The 16,539-nt window shown below is 41.3% G+C and overlaps 2 protein-coding genes across 4 annotated transcripts in view; both read right to left on the bottom strand.

The window, feature by feature from the left end:
- Nucleotides 1-283: 283 nt before the first annotated feature.
- Nucleotides 284-6,384, bottom strand: LOC125300014 (histamine H3 receptor). The gene is made up of 3 exons (XM_048251481.1): nucleotides 5,628-6,384; nucleotides 4,254-4,420; nucleotides 284-1,962 (listed from the first exon to the last, which is right to left on the bottom strand). Exons 1-3 carry the CDS (start codon nucleotides 5,878-5,880, stop codon nucleotides 1,069-1,071), a joined length of 1,314 nt encoding a protein of 437 aa, XP_048107438.1. The 5' UTR covers nucleotides 5,881-6,384; the 3' UTR covers nucleotides 284-1,068.
- Nucleotides 6,385-10,105: 3,721 nt separating this feature from the next.
- The window catches only part of impact (impact RWD domain protein), a 28,278-nt gene continuing 21,844 nt past the window's right edge, over nucleotides 10,106-16,539 (bottom strand). For 2 of the 3 annotated variants that reach the window (XM_048252580.1, XM_048252583.1), the window contains 2 exons: nucleotides 15,973-16,107; nucleotides 10,106-10,996 (listed from right to left, as the gene is read on the bottom strand). In XM_048252580.1, coding sequence (XP_048108537.1) covers nucleotides 10,934-10,996; nucleotides 15,973-16,107 — 198 coding nt within the window. In that variant the 3' untranslated portion in view covers nucleotides 10,106-10,933. The remainder of the gene's footprint in view (nucleotides 10,997-15,972; nucleotides 16,108-16,539) is intronic. The other variant, XM_048252582.1, reaches the window with a different exon arrangement.

Below are 16,539 nucleotides of genomic sequence, written 5' to 3'. Positions count from 1 at the left end.
TACACCAGTCCACACACTTGTTATTCCGATGCTTGGAGGTGAGACAGCCCAAACCATAAATATCCACACCACACCAGCATCTTTTCTTTTGTGAACCTATTGTGCTTTTCTTGCCACCTGTCAGCTCAATAATAAAGAGTTTGAAAGTTTTGTATGAAAATGTTGAGCGCATACACTTAAACATATGTAGGCCTACACATATTATAAAATCCACAGTCAACAAAGTCCCCATGAAAAGCTTGCAAAGCAATACAGTTAGCAAACAATAAAATCACTCATTGTATTTATTACTTCTCTTCACTTTGACTGGTATAAACATATAAACAGTACATAAAAATATTCACCACGTTATTTCACAAACATAAACTATATATATCAGGTATAGCATTCAACTGTAAAGCAATGTCTTTTTGAGACTGCACTAGTTGTTGTCAATGTTTTTTTTTTGTAATAATTATGCACTCACTATGCAAAATCTGCCCATGATCTTCATGCACGGCATAACAACTTAACCTACCTTTTTTTTTTCACCAAACAGTGAGTCTGTGATGTTGAAAGAGCTGTGATTCATGATCATTACACAGCATGTGACTGTGACAACGGGAAGGAAAATACTGCTCTCTAACGGTCCAGCAACAATGTCATTATTATGGTAACAATCACGTTGATGATCACTGATGTCCACATACCAGTATCCAAGATGATACCCCATAGACACTGATCATACACTGAAGAGTAATTATAGTGACTGCATTCATGGAGTCCCATCCCACTCAATTGTGGCAAAAAGTCGGCTCAGCTTGTATTTAGATATAAATTGCTGGGTTGCTTGATATCATTCATTCCTCCTTAACCCTTAAAGGTGTGGGTTTTTGAACATTCTAACATAAGATTCCGTTCCGCAACAATCGGAGGTTCTAAAATTCTATTTTAAATTCAGTGAACCCAGAAATTCTTTAGAACGTTAATTTCCCAACATTCCCTTCACATCGGTGTGATAGTACATCTTTATGGGTTAATATCATGTACAGGTTCTACTGTACAAACTATTGTTCATGTCACATGTTGTCACTGGCTGGAATGGATAATCGCGTGTGGCTGAACGGACTGGCGCTTGGGGCAGAGTATCTTGGCGAAGGCCCTGCGAAAACTGCTGTGGCACAGAGGGTATAGGAAGGGATTGATGGCTGAGTTGAGCCACAGGAGCCAGAAGGTCACCTCGTACCAGTGGTGCTCCACGCACGTCCCACTGCAGGCCGCACGGATGATCATGAGCAGTGTGTAGGGCGCCCAGCACAAGGCAAAGACACACACGATCACCGCCAGTGACTTGGCGATCTTTTTGTCGCGCGACAGCCTCGAATGCCCCCCGCCTCTGCAGGGGGCGTTGGACGAGGACGAGTGGCTCGGCGCGGCGCCCGAGCAGGACAGAGTCCAGCCTCCGGTGATCTTCCTCCTGCCTTTTGTCTTCCTCATGGAGAAGCTCACCGATTGGTTGCTGCTGGGCTCGCCACTGGACGATGGCGACAACTCCTCGTCCTCCTCGATCACCGCAGACACGGCCGCCGGCTCGCTGGACGACACTTTGCGTGTTTTGATGAAGAACACAGCCGACGCACCTCCGCTAGAGTCCCTCCATCGCTCCTCGGCCAGCTCCTCCCTCCCCTTGTGGCCGACCCTGCCCCTGATCTTCTCCCTGCGGTGGATGTTCAGGTAGATGCTGAAGTTGAAGAAGGCCACTGACACCAGCGGCGAGAAGAACTCGAAGGTGGACGCACTGAGCAGGAAGTACCAGGTGCAGTAGAACTCAGCGAAGCACTGGTCCTCCGGAACGATACTCTTGCCCGCCACCTGCTCCCAAAATATGATGGCAGGGCCATAGAGGAGGAAGGCCAGCACCCAAACCATCAGCATCTTCCCCACCGCCTGATTGGTCATGCCCTGCTGGGCTCTATATCGTACCTGGAGGAGAGATTGACAATAGGGCTTTAAACGAAAACGAAAATGAAAGCAAGCGGCTTAAACTCAAGGGTTGAATGTTGTTCATATGTTGTTATGAAGCCTATATATTACAAACACTTTCCCCTGTAATGAGATACCTGCCAAAATGCAGCAGAATGTCTACATCAACACTATTTTTCAATAATTAGATTTATTTCCTCTTTCATATTTAAAGTATTTCTAACCACAAATGAGAGCTTAATAGATGAGGTGGTGCAAGTGTCATCTTTGACAAATGGCCAAAGACAATGGCTTACCAATCCTGCCAATATCTGACCCAGATGTCAACATGTGTAAGAGCTGTTCATGATGCAATTTGCATAATTTAGTTTTGCTAAATATGTTGATGTGATATTGGGATTTAATTTCCTATCATTGCCACACCTTTGGGAAATATGTAGTTCCATCTATATATATTCCATTTTAATGGGATGACATAATTATACATTAACTTCGACTGAAACAACTCTGTCAGCTGGCATATGCACACTGCGTAATATGGAGCAGCTGGCATTGACTTTACAGACAAACAGTCATAATGGAGCACAAGAACAGTGGTCCAAATCGCCTACCACCACAAATAGAAACAAATTCTGTGGGAAAAACTGACAGTAGTACAAACACACTCATTAAAAAACAATATGAGAGTGCAACAGGAAATGACAGTGGGTTTCTCAGAAATTACAACAATACACATTTAATTTCTACCATTTCAAACTATTTTAACTACCATTTTCATTTAAATAATAGGTATTAGAAAGTAGCAGTATAACTGTTCATTATTTTTTGGATGTCATTACCTCCAGTGCCTGTCAGAGAAAGCATTAAAACATCTTATTATTTTAGAAACATACAAACCAAAAGCACTTTTATTTGCAGTTACAGAAGAAAATGTGAATGGTGACAGAGACCGACCAAGTTTATTGGTCCAAAGGTTTTGGTGAAAAAAAGTTAATGGCGAATGACTCATTATGACTTTGCTAAATGAGCTCAAGGTCTATTTGTTGAACACTTCAGGTAACTAAGTTTCGTGTCAATGGGACTACTACTTGTCTGTGTCCTCATTCACATTCTAAAAAACTGTCATCTCTGTAGGATGAATACAAAGGAGACTATGCTGAGATCATTTGAAAGGTAGACTGTTACTTCACCCTGGACAATATCTCATGTCTAAGTACAAGATGTTGTTCCTCTACTTTACATTAATTGCTGAAAAAGAGATTCTGACTGAAGTCTTAGTGGTCTAATGAAAATTTTAAGAACCACTGACTGGCTTGGTACTGAAGACAGAGAGTATAGGGGGCGCAGTCACAAAATTAAGGGGAAGATAAGAGCAGTCAATAATATCTGCAGTACTTGCGCTGTGGTGCTTTCAGCAGACCTTTGGAAAGCTCCAGGTATAAAACAATTCTTGGCAACATTCCTCTCTTTCCAAGGAACTTTGTAACAGATATCGATAGTTGTGTTTTCAGACCATTAAATGAGTCAACTATGGTAGCATGCAAGCTATTTTATGGTCTGTTCTTTATTGGTTTAAGGATGCTTCAACACAAAATCAATATTTATATAAAATAATTCATTCTCAGAGTGTTTCCAAATGTCAGATTGGCTAATAAATAGCTCCATGCTGGGTGAAAGTATGTCACTGTTTCTATTTGTGAGCTGGATTTGCAACCTGTGAACTTTCCTTTTCCTGTGAACTCTCAAATTCACTTGATTTTTTCCAACTTAGGTCATTTCAGGATAATCGATGCTTTTTAAAGGCACTACAATCAACAGCACCATTTAATGGACATTTGCTGAAACGTTGTTTTATCTTTAGAGAATGAATTCCGTCAACCATTTGAGTGGGTATTTTGCAGACTTGATCTATTGATTCCTATCTGGCCATAACATTTTACCCCAATGGGTTATAAAGGTCATCAAGAAAGGTGCAAAACCTCACTTGCATCCCCTGTGGTCAGAAGACATTTGATCTGTGGAGTGCATCAAATGGTGATCCCACCCCTGGCACAGTCTGATGCTATTGATCTAACATAGAAAGACTCACTGACACATACACAGTCAGTCAAGGACCTTGTAGCAGAGTTGTTTTCCAGTGTTATTGACAGTAAGCATGCCGTGAGCACAGCTGCATGCAATCTCAGTGAATTGGATAGAGCTTACTGTATCTATCTACGCCGTACCATTCAAAGCTTTCGTTATGCTGCTTTTTTCCCTGTTATTTGTTTGTTTACTTGTGCCGCACTCACCGCGCGTGTGACAGACAGGAAGCGATCATAGCTGATGAGGACGATGTTGAAGACTGAGGCTGTGCAGAGGACATAATCTATCACCAACCACAGCTTGCACAGGCCACGGCCCAGCATCCAGTGTCCGGTGAGGATATACGGGATGTAGATGGGAATGCAGAACACCCCTGAAAAGAGAGCTGTTTATATGTGGGGTATCAAAGCAGCCGTGGAGAAGAACAGCAGAACCTTGTAGAACTCAGCTCCCCTCACTGGAAAAAGCTTTCAGCTAGGATCTCCAAATGGCTTCAGAGAATGTCATAAGAGGTGCATTTTTAATTTGTATGGTATTCAGGAACGTGTGTGACAGCAGAAATCTACATGTTGAGCAAATACCTCAGGCAATCTGTAGGTTGTGCATTTATATTACCATCTATTAAATCATTTTTGGGGACCAACCTCAATACAAAAAAAAATGAACTAACTTGAAATCAAGAGCACGTCCCATTTTATGTTCACAGATAATTCCACCACTATGTCCACTGATGACAGCTCAGTTTGTTAATTGGACATACGTACATGGAAACATAGAGGAACTCTATTTTTAGTGTTTTTCCATTGCAAACCACATTCCATCTAAAATGCAATTGATGCCTCAGACAAGACATGACAGAGAGCACACCCTCTTTATTTCCCCTTTCTTCCCGCTTCAGGCTGAGCATTTTTATTTTGGCTAACTCCACAAAACCCAAGTGCATGTCTGACATGTCCTCTTCCTCTAATCTGTGCAACCTTGCTGAATGACAGTCCACATGACCTGTGACACTTGAAATCCTTTAATCTTCTCATCACACACACACACATATATTTTTCATGTGAGCCCTCATGGTGCCCACACTTTCAGAGGTAGCTTATACCTATTGGCTAGGTGTGTCACAGGTCTGTCAAAAGATGGGGTATTCAAATCTCTCTCTCTCTCTACCATCATTAAATCTCTGTCTACTTCCATCAGCAGTGACTTTAGAGGTTTTGTTTTCTATGGCAAGAAGGCAGCTACTGTACTATCTGTAGTCTGAGGTTTCACCAAAGAATCAAAAGAAAAATTGCAGCTCAGTATTTCATAAAAGGAAGTGTAAGGTGTAGTACTGACAAAATAATTGGTCACTAACTATGTAATATGATCAACTGTATCATCATCTTCTGATCCCTTCATCATGGTAAGATTACAACAGCTACAAATTGGAAAGTGTATATTCAAATTTGACGTGTATCATATATTCCAGTATTTGCAAAATTGCTAGTCACACGTTTAAATGAATGTGTTCAAATACGTCATCCTATATAAAATATGTCTTTATTTGTTGTGTGACAGTTGAAAAAGAAAATTTGACTTACCAACAAGGAAATCAGAGATGGCCAGGTTCAAAAAGAAGTAATTGCTTTGATTTCTGAGACTCTTATCCACGATAAAAGCCAGTATAACGAGCGCATTGCCACCCACCACTACAACTATAAGTGTTACCATTAAGATAGTCAGGATCACCAAAATGTATCCTGAGAGCGCAGTAGCGTTCTCGCTTTCGTCTGCTGTAGAGTAACCAGGAGTTAAGTTCCAGCTTGCGTTCTGCTCAGGTTCACAGGTTCCCATCGTGGTCAAGGCAGCAATCCCGGTTTATTAACAGAAGACATTACTGATCGTCTTCCCAAGTTGCAGCATTGTCACCCCACCATTCACATGGGTTTGCCACTCGATATAGTGAAAAAAAAAACATTTTAATACGCACACATCAGAACACCAAGATATCTGAATATTAGCAGCACTCTTGCAATATTATCCTTAACATTGTTAGTATGCATTGGGTTCCCAGTCACTGGTCTGACCCTTGTTAAATTCCGTGCGATTTTCAGTGCAGCAACCCGAACACGCTCTTGCGTATGCGTAACTGGAAACCCCAATGCTGACAGACACGGCTCTCTTCTTTCTAGGCGGACTTACAGTATGACGAACGATAAGAATCGTCTCCAAGGCAAAACGTTAGACAAGAATGATCCTGAGTGTACCTGTTGCACCTGTTGGATTCTCATGCCGTGTCATCTCACGTGAAGTTCACCTGCTGACTTAGTCAAGAGAATAACGTAGACAAATGGAAAATCAATGAATGGGTTTATACCTTTATGATATTATGTTACCTTAGCCTATAATTGTATTCATCTGTCGAACTTAATAAAGCTCAACATCTCCGTAATAACTGCACATTATCAGGTTAGTGGTCTACTTATTAAATTGACGCAGTAACAGTAGGTTACAACATGGAAAATAACCATATGCCACAGAATACTGTTAGTAGGCAATACATATATTCATAAAGTAGCCAACCCCATGTGAGTGGAATATACATGTAAGCCCTTATAGCAAACAGAAAAACAAAGTTATTTTTAACAACACTTAATAAATTTTTATATAACTGACATTCATTAGACTGAGATTAGGTGAATATTTGCATAACATGCCAGTTGTGACTTGACAGGATTTTGATTTCCATGATTCAAGTATGCACATCCATCTGAGATAGAAGGAAATGAACACCCTTTTATAAGACTCAGAGGAATATATGCCTACTTTTTTAAAGGCAGGCAATTTCTTTCTTTCCAAAGAGCCATGATTACATAGGAAAGTCTTCTTCTCTGGCACAAATATTCGAATTTACATTTTCATGAATGCCATCCTTGGTTTGTCTCAATGATGGTTTAACATCAGGGAAATCATAAACTGAGTAGAGCCACGCGGGTACATAATACAAAATAAAAGACACAGGGCAAGTGCAAGACGAATTTCTCTCCTTCCCTTTTCTTTACCAGTCTCAGCTCTGACATGAGCCTGTTAACATGGTCGGCTCTACAGCCTCTGCCGTGATTTGCCAGTCCCCATGTGACAGCGCATTGCACTTGCTCTGCTTACCCTCACACCACTGTATCATCAGACTTGTGGCTGGCCATTGTGAGGCCAGTAATTACCAGCCCTCTGAGTGGTCTTTTTTTCCCCCTTTTTAGAGTGAGTCAGACAACACAGAATCACCAATATAGACTCGCTAATGTACCCTCAGCTGCACCAAAGGGGTTTTTGTGGTATGAGTAACGGTGATGTGGTGGCAATGATAAGTGTGGGGCTCAATGTATTGGACACCCAGTTGTCAGTCTGAGGAAGACATGACATGACAAATGTAAGTGTGGGGGGTGGGTGGTGGTGGTGGTGGTGGGGAAGAGGGGGGTCTGATTGGCTGCCTGATAAGACAGATAAACTGTCAGATTTCCTAAATAACCAGATGTGGGAAATGAGACAGTCTGTCCTCACATCCATTCGCCTGCCTTTGTCACTTCACACGATTAATAATGCATGTAATGACAGCTTTTTTCAGTCTTTTTTTGTCTCTGCATAACCATATAGCTTCCCTTGAAAAATAAAAACATTGAAATTCAAGAGCACAATCAAGAACACTAAACAAAAATAATCATGATTGTTATGACAGAAAACATCAACAGATGAGCATTTTTGAGAGGCACTACTGTATTTTAATGAGTGCTTTCCCTTGTGTTTGTGATTTGGTACCCACCAAAACTTAAAACTGAAAGAGACAGTCAGCTCTAAAACAAACCTTTGATTAACATTAAAGCGATTAAAGACAAAGGGCTCTTTTGATATCTCGATTGCTTTTGGGTCATCTCACGGTGCCCTGTGAGTGCTTGAGCAAACTAGTGGCACACGACCCAGCTGAATTCATTTGTCTCTCCAGCTGGCTATTTCCATGGAGGAAACAGCCCTGAGAGACACTTAAAGAGAAAGGCACCTCCCCTTCTCTCTTCATCTTTGATCTTCAAATGAAGGGTCTGGGCCCCATATTTATGGTGAAAAGGCCCTAAAAATGTACGAGTTCTCATCAGAGGGGCCAAAGATAACACATGCCCTTCCCGGATTAGCCGTCTTTTCATTTCATCTCAAGGGTCCTATTTTTAAGCAGTTAATGCCCTTATATCAGTAATGTGTGGTTGGGGGGCAGTCTTAATGGTACTGTAGTCTTTAGAGGCAAAGAAACTGCAGATTTCAACCTTGATTTATTCAAAGAGGTGTGAAATTTACTTGCCATTTCTGTCATTAAGTTTACCGCTGCAGCACAACAGGGTTGAGTTAACCATCTTTATTCAAATTGACTTATGTGATAAAAATGGGTCAGAGGATGACGTGTGCCTTTCACATCGAGCTTTTCCATAGGAAAAAGGGCTTTTAGAGATTACTGCTTTAAGGTCTGAGACGACTGACAGAGTGTGCTGAATCTCAGCCTGCAGCCCTCGTGTTTCAGGAATGTACAGTCTACAGGTAAATAAATACCAGCTGTCAAACAAGGAAAACACTGCAGGAAAAAATTGCAGTCTGCAATGAGACAGCGAGGCAAGCGAAAGAGGAGAGAAAGATGAGGAGGCAGGGAGAGGAGAGTGAAGATGTGAGTCATTAGGAGGCAGGGAGAGGAGAGTGAAGAGGTGAAGATGGATGTGCAAGAGGTGAGAGAGGTCATCAAAATGATTTAATTCAGGGAGAGGCTTGGAGAATCAACACAAACTTACAAGCTACATGTGTACAACATAAACCCTCCAAAACTTCAATATCACCTAAACCCTATTATTACCAAATACAAAACTGCAAACAACTGTGGTCTACATTTCGTGCCTGATCTTTGTGATAAGATGTAACTTAACCCATTAATATTAACAGATAAAGAGCCAACTTGACAGGTCACGGAAACACCTGTAGAACAACACAATCTGGTTGGGTGATCACCACATACTAAGCATAACTGTTCAGAGTCATTAACAGTGATGATTCAAGTTGATAATCACCCCAACAAACCTATGCAGGAGTTTGACAAGGAGTTTTAGTCACAATCTTGTCACGAACATTTGCAAGGATCCACCACTAAAGAGCAACACATTTCATTACGCAGGATGGGAGCATTTAAATGCAGAGGGATGCCTCACTTGGCTTATCAGACAAAGGAGGAGTGAGACAAGAAGTGGTGAAATAAACAGGATGAAGATGCTCTCGAAGGAGACGAGGTAGTTTAACATGAGAGAGCGAGAGGGAGAGAGGAGCTGCACTGAAATTAGTATTCATCAGCTGTAGGTAGCTCTGTGGGAGAAAGGTGGCAGAGGAGAAGGAATAGAACAAGAGTTCAGGGAGGGGGGAAGAACACTAGAGGAGAGATGGATGGAGGGTTTAAGAAAGGGATGGAGGGAGAGATGAGGTGATGAAGGGTATGGATGAGGAGAGAGGTAAAAAAAAGGGAAACGAAAGGTGAGTGAGGTGAGATGAGATGTGAGGAAGACGTGGGATGAGACTGTTCTAACGACAGTGAAAAATCAAAAGACTGGGCATCCATGCTGACCATTAAAGAGGTCGTGGGAAAAGGAGAGGTCTGAAGTTAAATTATGTTAAAATCACTGGGTACCAAAGATGCCAAAGAGAAGGCAGAATTTATGCTTTTCAAAGCAAATGCAGTGGGTGCCATTGTCGCTGTGAATTTTATGCAAAAGAACCAGATCGTGAAGTAGGAAGATTTTCTCTTGGGTATGAAGATTTTATATTTCATAAGGGATCAGCTTCAGAATATTTATTTGATGGCTTTGGCAAAAGGAAGATGGCACTATGTGTAAAGGCTTTTGGAGGAATGTAAGGCTTACCCTTTTGGAGAACTGTAAGACTTCGAACCCTAAAAAGAGATAAATCCTCATGTCCAAAAAAGCAGTGGTCACAGAAATGTTCTAATAACACCATTTGCATTGGCCATTAATGTGACTAAATGTAAGAGACAGGGAGACAGACATGAGGAAAGATTTTTTAATGTGAATCAGACACCCTGGACAATCAGTAACTTATTAAATATGGAATTCAATTTTAAATATCTAATTTGTAATGGCACAAGTTGGATATAGTTTGAGTTGATAAGGCAGCCAAAACCAGGTGTCAGACCCCAATACGATCTCCAGACAACCTGCTTGGATTTTCACATAAATGGTGTTGGCAGGTGTCAGAGCCTGTGCTTCATTACCTAACACTGGTCCTGTGTACAAAGTGAATAGATCTTGCCATTTTGACAAAAAAAATAAAATAAAGTCGGACATTCAGAAACTATATAATATAGTCAGGGTTTGTCTTTTTTATCATAAAACAGCCCTTGACACAATACATTCTGCACAAATAGTACTTTGATTATTTCATCATAACTAACATTACATTGCACATGTAATAATTTATTTACTGAGACCGTTTTTTTCTTCTGTGAACAATGCACGTATACATTTACTGGATGCCCTTTAACCATATAGAAGAGACCGCCTGAGAGACCTGAAGGAGCCTGAGTATCTGAGTCATGCCACATGGTTAGGCGCAGCTAGCCATCAGCATAGATCCACAGCCTTGTGGTTCATGACTGCATTCTTTTATTATTCCATCAATCTGGACATCACTCTTAATATTTCAGTCTTTTTTTAGTTATTCTCCATCTTCTATCTGTCTGTCTGTTTGACTTTAAAGCCGACAGACAAACAGACTCCCATCTATCCCTGTTTGACTTCAAAGCCGACAGACAGACAGCCTCCATCTATCCCTCCTTCTCCTTTGGGATTGTCAGAATCCAGCGGTTTCCTCCTTTTTACTTTGTCTTCTTGCCTCGGGACTTCTTGCTCTTCCCTCCGCCTCTGCCCGCTTCTTCTTCCTGGGGGAGGAAGAGGATAGCAACCAGGTCAACAGCGTTAGGCACGAGTGAGGAACGTGAGCAAGGTGATTTCATCACCCACAGGTTCTGCTCTGTTGGACTGCGTCCGCTGGCCAGCCTCTGCCGAGCAAACTTACACTCCCTGCGTCGCTTTGTTTGCTAGTTAGTTAGTCAAGCTCTTAGCATCTTATTCATTAGCCTAAGGCTAACTCTGGTACCACGCATGAATATTGGCAACAATTATGTTAAAAATTGTACATGGTCCCTAACAAATAAAATGAATAAATACAAATAAATATTACAACTCACAAATGTCTTTTATACGGATATTAAAGCATAACACCCTGTTTTTGATTAAATCTTACACAACAGCCAGCTATCATTACAATATGAATCCAAATAAAGGTTAGGTTTCTTTTTTGTACTTAAAAGGATGAGTCTTAATCCTGGAACAAATTGAATAAATACATTTGAAGGGAGCATGTACTCAGCTGGTTGTCTATTTAAAGAATTGCATATTTGTCACAATATTTAATGAAGTATCATGTGGTGAGGGTTGCTGAATATATCCCAATAGTCAACAATGTCTTTTCCACTCCATTTTTCTTTTTTTTTCTTTCTTTGAAACACTGAAAGCCTTTTCATGTAGAAGCAAATACAATACCTTATGACATATGGATGCATTATCTTCTGTTTTTGATACTTCACACACTTTAGCAGGAACCCAGAATCCTTTTTTCAATCCCAGAAATATGTTGGGAGATGGACAGGAAAGTATTCCTGAGTATTCTCCTGACTGAAAATACCCCTACAATCAGGTCAGGCCACCGTGATGCTTGGCACTCTGTACTACTGTAATTCCAGACTAATGGTGCTTTCAGTGCCTCCATTCATAGAGCCAACTGCTGTGTAACACCTGCTCTTACCTGTCAGCTTTGCTACCGTCATCTATGAGCTACTGTCTGTGTAAAAGGCTACCTGTCGCACTGCAGCATGGTGACCGTAAGTCATAGTAAGATTTATGTTTAGAAACTGGATTTTCTCTTGGTGGAGGGGAACCAGGTGACCGCCAATTGTTACATTTTCTGTGCATGTTTCAGGAGCACAGCACATGCTGGGTAGCGACATGCCAGCACACGGTGGCAGATTACAGTATGCAGGCTGGCAATCAGACGACCCAGCGTGTCGGAGCTGGGAGAGCAGCTAGGCAGGGAGCAGTCTGATGGAGCATCTGTTGTGATGGATCTCGTCTTTTGTTATAACACAGGGCCAATTTCAGGGTGGCAAACCGAATCTTAAAAGGTGCCCTGCCACACAAAACCGTTTTTACTTGTATTTTTTTAAACATGTTAGGTCCATATGTGTTTGTGCTATGTCGTGAATGTGAAAATGAACAGCTAACTCCTCTGTCAGCTCAAGCCACTGAAAAGAAATAAGCAGAGAAATTAGGCCAATTGCAAAAGCTCTTCAGATTGACGTGGAATTGATGAGCTCATTACTATTCATGAGCTCGCCCGGTTGAGACCTTGCCCACAAAATTTGTTTATCTCTGTGACCGTTTTCGTAGGCCTATGCAAGGATGGCTGAATGTCAACGGACTTGTGCGTTATGCACAAATAGAACTTCAACAATGCATTTTGCCCAAGAACCCAGACTTGAGGATCAAATGGCTTCAGTTTTTTTTTTGGAACAATGCCACAGGCTTTGCAAAAAGGTTGCTGTTGAAGCCTGGAGCAGGCTACCATCGCAGTGTACGACCAGTGCCTGTAAGTAAATCGTAATTGTCAACTCAAGGAAGTGCTATATACAGGTTTAATGAACTCGCTAGCCTAGCAGGTTTTATTTATGCACATTTGGACAGTGCTAGCACTCGCTAGCCAAGCTAAGTTCATGCCATGAAACTAAAATTAGTTGATAATGGCTGTCATGTTATGGACGAAACCTACTAGCTGTTAGCCAATCAGAGTCAAGCAGCTTAGCTCGTTGAATATTAATAAGAACTGGCGCAAATCGAGCTGAGTCTTCGTGCAGGCTTTCTATACCACACTAGAATGGCTTGAAACAAGGTAACCAAGGCATGTTTTCCACAAAAAATGTTACAGAGTCCATCGTAGAACTTCAAACATTACCACAAAGTAATGAAATACGTGTGGCAGGGCATCTTTAAAAGGTGAAATATTTGTGTGTGTGCGTGCTATTTTTATAGTTTTGTTTATGTTACATTCATGTTATGCAATTTCATCGGTAACTTTAAGGATATCAGAGGGTGTGACTAAAGACCCATCAGATTTGTCAATAAAGCTAGATAGTTCTGTGTACAGGCACACACGTTAGTCTGAATAGTGGCCGATCATGTGATAATTGCTGTGTCTCAGCAATGCTGTGATCTGGTAGCTTAGCAATGGCAAAGTCTTTTTCAGTGAGACTGTCTCATTGTCTAGTGTGGGTCACTTAAGAGTCATCTCACCAACCCTGGAGTTGGAAAAATGTTTTTACCGTGACAGATCCTCCATTGTTCATTATCAGAATTTACTTCACTGAAGTGTTTGAATGTTGACATTTTCCCTAAATTTAGATTGTATTTACCTCTGTCAGGTACATAGATCATTGGTTGCTCATTTTTAGAATGTAAACATAAACATCCAAAGACCACCAAAGCTCATTTCACGCTTCTGTCTGAAGAGTTTTTCTTTTAACTCCACACAACCTCATCTAATATTTATTTCAAGGTTGGCAAGTACAGATATCATGCTGCATGAATAGCAAGGGTATATTATAATTATTCCTCAAACATAATGATATGCAAGGGCTCTCACTTCAAGAGAGTGTTGGTTCTATTGCTATTGTTATATGTACACCGACAGCTGTAGTTGAAACAAGGACTTGTGAATTTTGAGTTGATGCTGTATTGTTGCCTTTTGTTTGGGCACCATAACATAACTGTTGTGGCCTTTTAAGATTACTTTTATGCACCACACTTAAAGGTGCAATCAGGGACAAAACAAAACAATCAACAATTTCAAGCCCATAACATTTTTATGGGTTTGACATTTTTTGTGACATTAAGCAATCATCTCCTCATGACCACTAGCTGCCCATTCCGTGAGTACACTGTAAAAAACAACGGTCTCTGTAGGCAGCCCAGGCTCTGAAAACTGGAAATAAACAAAGTGGGTGAAGTCTGTCCCCCAAAGAAAAACTAAATTGTGCATGGAATTTCCCTGGGGATACTGAAGGTAGGGGTGAGATACCTCTCTGGCATGTTTCGTTGGGTCCTTGGTTAAAATATGATTTTTTTGCACAAAAGGGCCTGGTAATAAATTTAAACACAACACAAACAAACACAACTTCCTGTGAAATCCCTGACCGCACTTTTAACAGCCGAAAATCCGAACTGGGATTGGAAAACACATTAATGGAGGGCACAAATGCACAAAGCACGTATTGTGATCAGAATTTAATCAGATCTATCAGAGCACCTCCAGACGAAGTCTGTCTCACAGTGTAATCAGATGTCAGGTGTGTGTATGCATTCTTGTTCAATTAAAATGGGGTGTTATATAAGCACATTATTACAGTTATTAAAAATAGCTGCTGATATTCAAGTGTTTTAATTTCAAATCAGCTTGGTCTTATCCATGTAATCAAGGCAAGAATGTGTGCTTTTTGTGTTTTTCTACTTTGATTTTGCTTTTTATCTGCAATTCTATGCAATTATATGTGACATATCAACATGCTGGGGTTTCGTTTATTAAAAATGGCTGCATAGTCCACCATGAGCTCTTACCAAGACCATCGTCAAATCGCTTTCCTCTTTAGCTGCCAGCAATGACTGAAAAGATTAATGTCTACATAAGATGGTGGCAATAGCTAATGAGTGACTGTTTAATCTTGGGGACTTCAAAGGACTTCCAAACAAGCCAGCCCTGAGTTTACTTAAGAGTGAACTCTTTAGCATTGCATGAAGTCTGGCTTGAGGCAGAAAAGGGCTGTTGAGGAAACAGTGCATAAGCAGTGGCACTTAAGGTACTGGCACTTATGTAACCTTCTATAAATAATAATAGTAAAAAAGCCTCAGATACAGTATTATCCTGAGGAAATATTGTTTCCAGCAGTTTAGCCCTACTTTTTCCCAAAAGGACTGAAAAGACAAGAACTTTTCAGCATCTCCACAATGCACAGCCATACACTACCTAGTACCTCCCTCGGGAGCAATAACAGAACAAGGCACTGGCCCCTTACAATCGACACATCAGCTGCCAGGGTCCGGGGAATCTGAAAGAGCCCTTCTGCATAATTTAATTATGACACTCTAGAGGGCCTAGTCCTGCTTAAGTGCTCACTCCGTCCATTATCATGCTAACAAATGACAGCGTGAACATGGGTCATCGTCACAAAACAACAGGCTCACGCATCTAACTGTTTCCAGCTGCAAGCATTTATACTCCAAGCTTGCTGTTGAGCAAATACTTTGCTCTGCCCACTGCAACCTCCCATATAATTGCGTGAAAAAACATATGTTACAACAAGCGTGGTCTTCAGATTCTATTTTGTGAGTGAATGAGAGTGCTTAGCTTGTCATTAAGAGTTCTATCATTACATGTACTGAGAAGATGCACAGTGCATGATGACAAACATCCCAACCGGACTCTGTAACCATGACAATGCGGCACTTTCCCATTTGCACAGAAATGAACCGCCATCAAACAATAAACAATCCAGTCACGCGCTACTCCAGAAATCAAACTCTCTCTTTCCCATCCAACCACAGAGGAAAAGAGCTTTCAATGGACACAAATTGTGGCTCACTAAGGAAGACACCGCTGCTTTCCCTGTGTTTTTTTTTTTATTTTTCCAAAACTCTTGAGGCTCACTGAAATATGACGCAAATGCCATTCCCTTTTGCCCTCACACTGATGCAAATGAGCAATTAGTCCAATCTGATTGGCAGACCCAATGAATTACTCGGCCCCTACCGAACATTCAGCGAAGCCCTCCTGGACCAGGATGCTCCTGGCACAGTTGTTGATGTGTTTGAAGCGGTCTGGCCCCAGCAGAATGCCCCCGTACCAGCGAGTGACCACAACCATCACATTCCGAACATCCAGAATCTAAGTGAAAAGAGAAAGCAGAGGACACATGTTTTTTGGTGAATGTGTTTGTTTTGTTTAGTGAATACGACAGCACACAGAGGAAAAAGAATCAATGGGAATTTGACACCGGAAACAGCACCTACAGAGCAAACCCAAAAGTAATCATCTCCTTGTGTTATCCATCTGCCTGTGAAAATATTTAAGTAATATTATATAAAATGGGGGGAGGTATGGTTGGTGTGTGACAGTGAGAATGACGGTTACAAATGAATCAGTCTGAGCAAGAGCTTTGTTTCGCCTGTCAATCTTCTCATGCCATGTCTGGTAGTGTGCCAGCGTCGAGGCAGTGGGGCATCTACCATCTGCCTGTTTTTATCTTGTTTCTGAAGGAGCGCACTTCAATGGGAATAGGGCATGTGTCATGGCTTTCAACCCGCATTCAATGGATTC

This window comes from Alosa alosa, chromosome 9 (assembly GCF_017589495.1).
Source record: "Alosa alosa isolate M-15738 ecotype Scorff River chromosome 9, AALO_Geno_1.1, whole genome shotgun sequence".
Lineage (NCBI taxonomy): Eukaryota > Metazoa > Chordata > Actinopteri > Clupeiformes > Clupeidae > Alosa > Alosa alosa.
Note: the sequence above shows the minus strand (reverse complement) of the source record. Positions and strands in the feature narration are given on the sequence as shown.